Consider the following 10020-nt stretch of genomic DNA (forward strand, 5'->3'; position numbering starts at 1 on the left):
AAACTAACCACAGGACTTTTCTCAGGTGATTGATTAAATCCTTCAACTGGATGTAACGGAGCGTTACCCTGAATACAATGACAGATTTCTCTTGTTTTTGAACATAGTTGGAAACATTTGGGATAATGCAGTGTTTCTCAACGGGGGTGGTACAGCCCCCCCGAGGGGGCGCTGAGGTGCCTTTTGGGGGCGTTTGTTTTAAGACGAGTTTACACCAAAGGTGTACAAAAATACGAGTTTACACTTCAAACTACTTGCAAAAAACAGTGGTCTGCAACGTTAAAACCTGCCACTTTAGGCCTTGTGTGATGCATCTCCGTGATGCCTTCATGGGCCCGGGACGTCAGAGTGTCACCTTATATAAACTCCGTACTGCAGCGTGATGAATCGGTCTTGGCGTGAACTTTATAGTCTATATTTTTATTTAAAAAAAAATGATGTAGCTATAACTACGTGGCCCATAAAAAGTGTAAAATAGTCATGAACCTTAACGTGAAGTGAAGATTTTTTTATAAGCTTTCGCTTTTGCAATTTCATACGTGTCCAAACACTTGCTTCATTCAGCTTATGTGAGTTATGTATATAAATGTAAGTGATGTGATGCAAGTAGCTCTTGGCCACTTCAGATAAAGAGAAGTTGGAGACAGATACGGTGATGATAATGCTACAAAATAATGTGAAAAAGACGCAAAACTACCTCAGAGACACGACACAAGTACAAGACACACAAACCCACAAAAAGACACACAAATGTACGAGAAAATTACTTCTTTTATTTAAAAAAAACTTCACATTTTCTTGAGGAAGGGAGCCTAAACACCGCGCCAAACACGCACACCGATGTCTTGTACAAAGCGAGGGAAAATCCCGCTCCAGTGAAGGGAGGAGAAAGATCCCCGGCTGTGTTTTTATAACTCACCTCAGATCACCTCGGACAGATTCCTGTTCTGACGTGAACTCGCTCGGCCTCGTCTCGAGAAGCAGAAGCCTCTTAAACAAACACTTCAGCCGTGTGTGTGTGTGTGTGTGTGTGTGTGTGTGCGTGAGAGGAATTAATCCGAGCAGCGACACGCCCGCTGCTCTAACCCTCAGGATGTTTGTTTGGTTTCTGGGATGATGATTGACGGCTCACTTCTTTTCTTTATTGTGTAACGAATGAATGAATATTTTATAAACGTGTAATGCCACTAAGTGGCCCATCCCAAAACGGAATTACCGTCCATAACGCCGACAGAGCCCGTCCTCAGACTACTGTGGCTAATTTTCCTCCCAAGTGTCTGTCTAATTTCATATAGTGGCGTTTTAATATTTCCACTTTTGACAATCGCAACAGACTCCGTGCACATGAGGCACACCGGCCTCGTAGAACTCGTCCCTCCTTTAGTGACGAGGTAAATATTGTTTTTATACATACCTGCAAACTAGTCGCTTTTCGGCCTTAACGACCGTTCTCTACCGGACTGAATAGCAATACGGATTTCGCTGCCTTATTTAGGTGCCACTTAAATGCCTACGCTTCTCTCTGATGCTCCGAAAACGGACGTTAGAGGGAATTGAGATGTGTCACCTTTTTCAGCCCTTCTGAGTTTGCAGGTGTGTATATATATATACACACACACACACACACACACACACACACACACACACGTACACAGAGAGAGAGAGAGACAGATAAATAAACATGGCATGGGACTTCCAGACAGAGAATCATCGCTACAAAGCCTTCTTTTCTAATAAGTCTGCAAACCTGTAACCACTGTCCTCCTGTGAAGACGCTAACGTGTGTGTGTGTGTGTGTGTGTGTGTGTGTGTGTCTCTCTGTGTATGTATGTGTGTGTGTGTGTGTGTGTGCCAGCTGGGCGAGGCCGTGACGAAGAACCCAGGCTACCTGAAGCTGAGGAAGATCCGGGCGGCGCAGACCATCGCCAAGACGGTAAAAAGCCTTTTTTATAACAAGACCTTCTCTCCGTTCCGCTTTCAGCCCGACGTCAGAAACAACTTCCTCGAGCTACAGCCCTCTTCTGAACTCAGACTCCTGCTCCCAATCTCAATCACAATCTGCTTTATTGGCCAGGTTTGCATTTAAACAAACTTAAAGTTTGACTCTGGTTAATCTCTGCTCTCAAAGTACTACACTCACTTAACACATAAAGAATAAAAACAGAAAGGATAGTAAGGAATGCATATGTTAAGTGTACAGTATAACAATACAATAGAATTTACAAATATACAAGAAATGTACAATAACAATTGAAGAGAGGGAAGGAATAGTGCAATATGAGTATAGTAGATAGATGGATTTAAATATTCCGTTCTCCGTCTAAACTGAAAGTAAAGTTTTGTGTGTTTGGAGAAATGTTACTACTTTTTAGGCACCTATCGAGTTGCCTTTAAAGTAGGGCTGTCCTCGACTAAAGAAATTCTTAGTCGACTAACACTTATATGATTTTGTCGATTAGTTGATGTAATCGACAGAGCTGTGCTCTTTGAGAGGTGGTTAAGACTAGAAAAGCACAATATAAATGTAGTTAATTACCATCTGTAAAATTGACTTTCTCCACAATTAATCCTGCAAAAGCACCACTTTAAATATTGTGTGTTTACCAGAAATGTGCCCATAAGTTTCTTGGAAATGAGTAATTAAGCATGAATAAGCATAAAAAACTTTGCGTAAACATACACGCCACTTTCCGCGTGTTATCTGTACGCATTTTGAGCTCTCCACATGTATGTCTACGCTGTATACAGCGGACATAAACATGTTAATTACACATGTATAATGATATGATACATGATCTAATGATATGATGTATATGATCGTGTATACATGATAATTCACATGTAATGTAGGTCAATGGAGGCCAAATGGCGTTGATAAACACGCTAAAAAGCGATTATGCGTCTTGATAACACGCAATAATGGCATACGGATTGGCATGTCATACATACGCCACTTCATGAGATCAGTCTGGTCAGGGAGCCAATCAGCACGCAGCATGCTTCTACCAAGATCTAATAATGTCTCTGATTGGCTGTCTTAACGTTACACGTATCAAAGTCACGGTACCCAGCCCTAAATGTTACACATGGACCGAGGCTAGAAGACGTTCTACTCGAGACCAGAGGTCTCCAAGAAGTAGCTCGCGAGCTACCGTTAGCTGGCGAGCAGCTTTCCAGAAGCTCACCAATAGGTTGACAAACTGAGACCCAAAATGACCACGATATTAAAAGTGAGGGCGCTAACTTTGTGGGCCAGAGACGTGTAGCGTGGTCATGTTTTCTTGGACCCTGATTGGAATATTTTCAGCGATGTAGCTATAACTACGTGGCCCATAAAAAGTGTAAAATAGTCATGGACCTTAACGTGAAGTGAAGATTTTTCACTTTTGCAGTTTCGAACGTGTCCAAACAGTAGCTTCATTCAGCTTAGGTGTACAAAAATACGAGTTTACACTTCAAACTACTTGCAAAAAACAGTGGTCTGCAACGTTAAAACCTACCACTTTAGGCCTTGTGTGATGCAGCTCCGTGATGCCTTCATGGGCCCGGGACGTCAGAGTATCACCTTATATAAACTCCGTACTGCAGCGTGATGAATCGGTCTTGGCGTGAACTTTATAGTCTATATTTTTATTAAAAAAAAAATTATGTAGCTATAACTACGTGGCCCATAAAAAGTGTAAAATAGTCATGAACCTTAACGTGTGATTGTGAAGTGAAGATTTTTTATAAGCTTTCGCTTTTGCAATTTCATACGTGTCCAAACACTTGCTTCATTCAGCTTATGTGAGTTATGTATATAAATGTAAGTGATGTGATGCAAGTAGCTCTTGGCCACTTTAGTTTTTATTTAAAGTAGCCGTCAGATAAAGAGAGGTTGGAGACCGCCGTTATCGGAGTGATAACTGGAAATGACGGTGGAGACTGTAACAGATTTCAGATTAAATGCAGCTTTAAATTGAAAAGTATTTAAATTTAACAATATATTAACATTTTAAAGTACTTAAATATATAAGTAACCCTAAGTCACTTAGCGAACACGTGCAGTGAATGGTTAATATGCTTTTACGTCCGTTTTGGTGAGCCCAGAGGGAAGATATGGCATTTTAAAAGTAGTCTACATCTACGGTAGCTAGCTAACGGTAGATGACAGAGAAAGTGTGATATTTTTACGTCTGTTTCAGAGCGACGCATTAAGTGGAACCGAAACGAGGAACCGAAATTTGCGTTCTAATCCGGTCCGATTCCTACCGGTTGTGTAGGAACCGGTTCCACAGTGGAACCAGGTTTCGGTACCCAACCCTAATCCTTTTCATACTCTTTTTGGTCCTCACACAGTCCAGTCCATCTATTTTTGTGGGACAGTTACTTTCAAAACTCTTCCTTTTTATGGAAGATGCTTCCAGATGCTGCTAGATTCACACATTCCAGTCTGTTTGTTTCCGTGAGATAACGTCACCTTGAACACTAATCCTTATATATGGAAGATCCCTAGAATAGATGAGATACATTCAAACACCTGCATGCCGAAATACCAAACCTATCAGACCCCTTCTCTAGACGCTATATTGTCCCCAGGGGGGGAATTATTCAGTCCCAAAACCTCGTACGTTATGGACGCAGCACGCTGACAGAGAAACAAAAGTACAAACTTAAAGCATAACTCTCAAACTTTCTTTTTTTTGGGGGGCATTTTAAGGCCTTTTTTTCACAGGACAGATGAAGACATGAAAGGGGAGAGAGAGAGAGAGAGGGGGGAATGACATGCAGCAAAGGGCTGCAGGTCAGAGTCGAGGAGTAGACCTCTATATATGCGCGCCTGCTCTACCAGCTGAGCTAACCCGTCCACGAAACGGGTCAAATTTGACCCCAGGACAACCAGAAGGTTGAACAGTCTGCTGTGACGAAGGCCTGAAACATCAGAGGGTCCAGATCCCAGTGGGTCCACCAGGGGGCGCCACGAGACCATGACATCTAAGAGAGAAGAGCTCTCTTCATACACCGAGACAACAGTTTATTTATATCACATATAGAGAGGCCATTTTTTTTATGGAACAAAGTCAAAATTGTTTGATTGCAGCTTTGTTAAATGGGAATATTGTAGCCTACATGATGAAGGTTTGATGACCCAAAACTGTCTTCAAACATTACATGACATGTCATTTAGCTGACGCTTTTATCCAGAGAGACTTACAGTTAAGTGCGTTCAACCTTGAAGTAGTAAGTGCAAGTACATTAGCTTTAAATAGGTAATACTACAAAGAGCCAGCTGAACGTAATACTACGAAGAGCCAGCTGAAAGTGAGTGAAGAGAAGTAAAGTTGGTTTCACAATGAGCCCCAGATGAATGGGTTAGTTAACGGGGTCGTCGCCTCACGGTGTGACCTCACAGCAGAGCGTGTGTAGGTTACGGTCACGTCATGCGGCGGTGGCGCGCGTTTCCTGTACGGCCGGCGAGCGGGCCTCAGCGGCGCTCGCTGCGCTGTGAATCGGCTCAGTGTTGCTGCGGGCACAATGTTCCCATTGTTCACAGGAACTTTCCACCTGTGTTTTCTCTATACGCTCACACTGTTTCTCTCTCTCTGTGTGTGTGTGTGTGTGTGTGTGTGTGTGTGTGTGTGTGTGTGTGTGTCTCTGTATCTCTGTGTGTGTGTGTGTGTGTCTCCCTCTCTCTGTATCTGTGTGTGTGTGTATGTGTCTCTATTTGTGTGTGTGTGTCTCTGTGTGTGTGTGTATGTGTCTCTGTATTTGTGTGTGTGTGTGTGTGTGTGTGTGTGTGTGTGTGTGTCTCTGTATCGTGTGTGTGTCTCTCTCTGTATCTGTGTGTGTGTATGTGTGTGTGTCTCTCTGTATCTGTGTGTGTCTCTCTGTATCTGTGTGTGTGTCTTCATGTGTGTGTGTCTCCGTGCGTATGTGTGTGTCTGTGTGTGTGTCCCTGTGTGTGTCCGTCTCCGTGTGTGTATGTGTGTCTCTGTATCGGTGTGTGTGTCTTCATGTCCGTGTGTGTGTGTGTGTGTGTGTGTGTGTGTGTGTGTGTGTGTGTGTGTGTGTGTCCTGCAGATGTCCCAGTCCCAGAACAAGATCTACCTGAACGCCGACAGCCTGGTGCTCAACGTGCAGGCCAGCGACAACTTACAGTGAGTCTCCCCGACGTTTCTCTAGCGTCTGACGAGTTCCTCAACCTCCCTCCCTCCCTCCCTCCTGACTGTTCCAGCGTTGTAATCCCACTGTCCTAACTTTCAATCTCTCTCAATCCTTGCAGTTTGTTGCTGGGGAAGTAAGAGGACTCCATCATTCCACCTGGTCCTCGTCTACAGGAAGAAAACCTCTTCGTAGTTCTCTCATTTCTCCCCCGTCCTCCCCCCGTCTGCTGGCGACTCCCCATCAGGTTTATCCGTAAACGCGCCGCAAAAACTGACTTTACCGCGCGTTGACTGGCGCCCAGCGGCTGCTCCAGCTGTCTCACCGCCAGGGGATTTTATTTTGAAAGGTTCCTCTGGTGTCGGCTAAAGTCTTGACCTTTCTCCTGCTTCTTTCTTTATTTTTTTTTATTTTATATAAATATACAATCATCTGTAGTGTACCGTCTTTTTTTGCTTTTTTCAGTCAGAAAGATTTGTGAATAAAAAGCCTTTTCAACCCTGGAAAGATTATGTACGTATACGTGTCGACACTCGGGCAAGAAATCATTTTGGTTTCTGCCCTGACTTCCATTAAATGCATCACATGCAGAACATTAAAGAGGACTTGAAATAAAGAGTTTGAAAACTAAAGCACCGGTTTCATGTGAACAAATTACTTTTACCAACACCAGAGGAGTCGTTTTTATAGCATCACTTCATCCAACAAAGAAATATGAGACTGGCAAAATAAAGTAGACGTGTTTGAGTGTAAAAAGTACTAATATTGTGAGAATACAAAGGTTATAATACCAGAGTTCTTCTCATTGTTTCCTTAGCGTTGTGTATGGCTTTAGAGGTGCAACGATTAATCGATTAGTTGTCAACTATTAAATTAATCGCCAACTATTTTGATAATCGATTAATCGTTTGAGTCTTTTTTTTATTAAAAAAAATCAGATTTCTCTGATTCCAGCTTGTTAAATGTGAATATCTTCTAGTTTCTTCTCTCCTCTGTGACAGTAAACTGAAGATCTTTTGAGTTTTGGACAACACAAGACATTTGATGACGTCCTCTTAGGTTTTGGGAAACACTGATCCACATTTTTCACCATGTTTTGACATTTTTAGAGATCAAACAACTAATCGATTAATCGAGAAAATAATCGACAGATTAATCGACTATGAAAATAATCGTTAGTTGCAGCCCTATATGGCTTTATTTCTGAAATTACAGACTGATCTCATGAAGTGGCGTATGTATGACACGCCAATTTCTATGCCGATATTGGCGTGTTATCAAGACGCATACTCGCTTTTTAGCGTGTTTGTCAACGCCGTTTGGCCTCCATTGACTTGCATTACCTTGCGATTGCGTGTGAATTTACGCCGTAGCGAGTGGTATGAAAAGGGAGGTTGGTCGGGGTGGAGGATGGGTCAAACGCAGGACTTTCACCGCGTGTGGCGTTTCCTTTCCAACCCAACCGTAGCGTCTCGATAACACGCTACGCTGTAACGTTGCAGACTGCCGTCCGCTGTATACGGCGTAGACATACACGTGGATAGCTCAAAATGTGTACAGATAACACGCCACACGGCGTGTATGTTTACTCGAATGTCATGTTGTAAATTAAGTGACAGAGGTCGGGAAAAGCGTCAAAAAACCATCAAATAAAATGACAAAAATGCCCAAAAAGTGCACAAAATGTTTGTGTGACGTCCTGTTGTGTTCTTTAACCCTCCAACAAGTAGACTTCATATTTCACAGTTCCTGTTTCCTGTCAGATTGTTTATAGATCTCGACAAAATGCAACAAAAAAGTTGGAAAAAAAAGTGTCTTAAGTGTCTGTTTTTCTTGCTTTTTTCTGTGTTTTTGTCGCCTTTTTTAAAGTTTTTTTTCGGACAATTTTTCCGACATTTCTGTCGCCTTTTTCGAGGTTTTTTGTGTATTTTTATTCTGTGTTTTTGTTGTTTCTGTTGTTTTTTTTGTAAATTTTTTTTCAACATTTCACTACGGGCCACACCGGAAAAAGCCAGGCATGTATTGACATGCTTAGATTTCATTAACAAAGTCAAATATGCCAAGAATGTCGGAAAAAGGGACGAAAATATGGGAAATAATTGACCGAAACATAGCCCCAGAAATGTCAGACAAAAACATCAAAAGTAGCATAAATTTTTTTGAAAAGAAAAAGCCTAAAACATTGAAAAAAGCCCCAAAAATGTTGGCAATAGCTTAAAAAAAACCCACCAAGAATGTCGGAAAAAGCAACAAAAACTAGGCAGGCAAAATGTATTGTGTACCTAAATAAATGTCATTAATCACTATCACCAAACCCACCAGACTCCATGTAAATAATCAGTACTTTTATGGTGTATAGAGCCAGCATATTTCAACATATGAATGGAGGAATTAAGGGTTTATTTCACATGTCAAACTCAAGGCCCGCGGGCCAACTCTGGCCACTCGCAAACATTGATCTGGCCCGTGGGCCTTGAGTTCGACACGTGTAAAATAAACCCTTAATTCACCCATTTACATGTGGAGATATGATGGCTCTATACACGCTAAAAGTCCTGATTATTTACATGGAGTCTGGTGGAGATATGATGGCTCTATACACGCTAAAAGTACTGATTATTTACATGGAGTCTGGTGGAAATATGCTGGCTCTATACACGCTAAAAGTCCTGATTATTTACATGGAGTCTGGTGGAAATATGCTGGCTCTATACACGCTAAAAGTACTGATTATTTACATGGAGTCTGGTGGAAATATGCTGGCTCTATACACGCTAAAAGTCCTGATTATTTACATGGAGTCTGGTGGAAATATGCTGGCTCTATACACGCTAAAAGTCCTGCTTATTTACATGGAGTCTGGTGGAAATATGCTGGCTCTATACACGCTAAAAGTCCTGATTATTTACATGGAGTCTGGTGGAAATATGCTGGCTCTATACACGCTAAAAGTACTGATTATTTACATGGAGTCTGGTGGAAATATGCTGGCTCTATACACGCTAAAAGTCCTGATTATTTACATGGAGTCTGGTGGAAATATGCTGGCTCTATACACGCTAAAAGTCCTGATTATTTACATGGAGTCTGGTGGAAATATGCTGGCTCTATACACGCTAAAAGTACTGATTATTTACATGGAGTCTGGTGGAAATATGCTGGCTCTATACACGCTAAAAGTCCTGATTATTTACATGGAGTCTGGTGGAAATATGCTGGCTCTATACACGCTAAAAGTACTGATTATTTACATGGAGTCTGGTGGAAATATGCTGGCTCTATACACGCTAAAAGTCCTGATTATTTACATGGAGTCTGGTGGAAATATGCTGGCTCTATACACGCTAAAAGTACTGATTATTTACATGGAGTCTGGTGGAAATATGCTGGCTCTATACACGCTAAAAGTCCTGATTATTTACATGGAGTCTGGTGGAAATATGCTGGCTCTATACACGCTAAAAGTCCTGATTATTTACATGGAGTCTGGTGGAAATATGCTGGCTCTATACATGCTAACAGTACTGATTATTTACATGGAGTCTGGTGGAAATATGCTGGCTCTATACACGCTAAAAGTCCTGATTATTTACATGGAGTCTGGTGGAAATATGCTGGCTCTATACACGCTAAAAGTCCTGATTATTTACATGGAGTCTGGTGGAAATATGCTGGCTCTATACACGCTAAAAGTCCTGATTATTTACATGGAGTCTGGTGGAAATATGCTGGCTCTATACATGCTAACAGTACTGATTATTTACATGGAGTCTGGTGGAAATATGCTGGCTCTATACACGCTAAAAGTCCTGATTATTTACATGGAGTCTGGTGGAAATATGCTGGCTCTATACACGCTAAAAGTACTGATTATTTACA

General features: G+C 41.8%; 1 protein-coding gene across 1 annotated transcript in view; it reads left to right on the top strand.

Moving 5' to 3' along the window:
* The window catches only part of phb2a (prohibitin 2a), a 28792-nt gene extending 22022 nt beyond the window's left edge, over positions 1–6770 (top strand). The window contains exons 8-10 of the mRNA XM_031319826.2: positions 1856–1933; positions 6061–6137; positions 6263–6770. Of these exons, the coding sequence (XP_031175686.1) occupies positions 1856–1933; positions 6061–6137; positions 6263–6281 (174 nt within the window). The 3' untranslated portion in view covers positions 6282–6770. The remainder of the gene's footprint in view (positions 1–1855; positions 1934–6060; positions 6138–6262) is intronic.
* Positions 6771–10020: the final 3250 nt, after the last annotated feature.

Source organism: Sander lucioperca, chromosome 9 (assembly GCF_008315115.2).
Source record: "Sander lucioperca isolate FBNREF2018 chromosome 9, SLUC_FBN_1.2, whole genome shotgun sequence".
NCBI lineage: Eukaryota > Metazoa > Chordata > Actinopteri > Perciformes > Percidae > Sander > Sander lucioperca.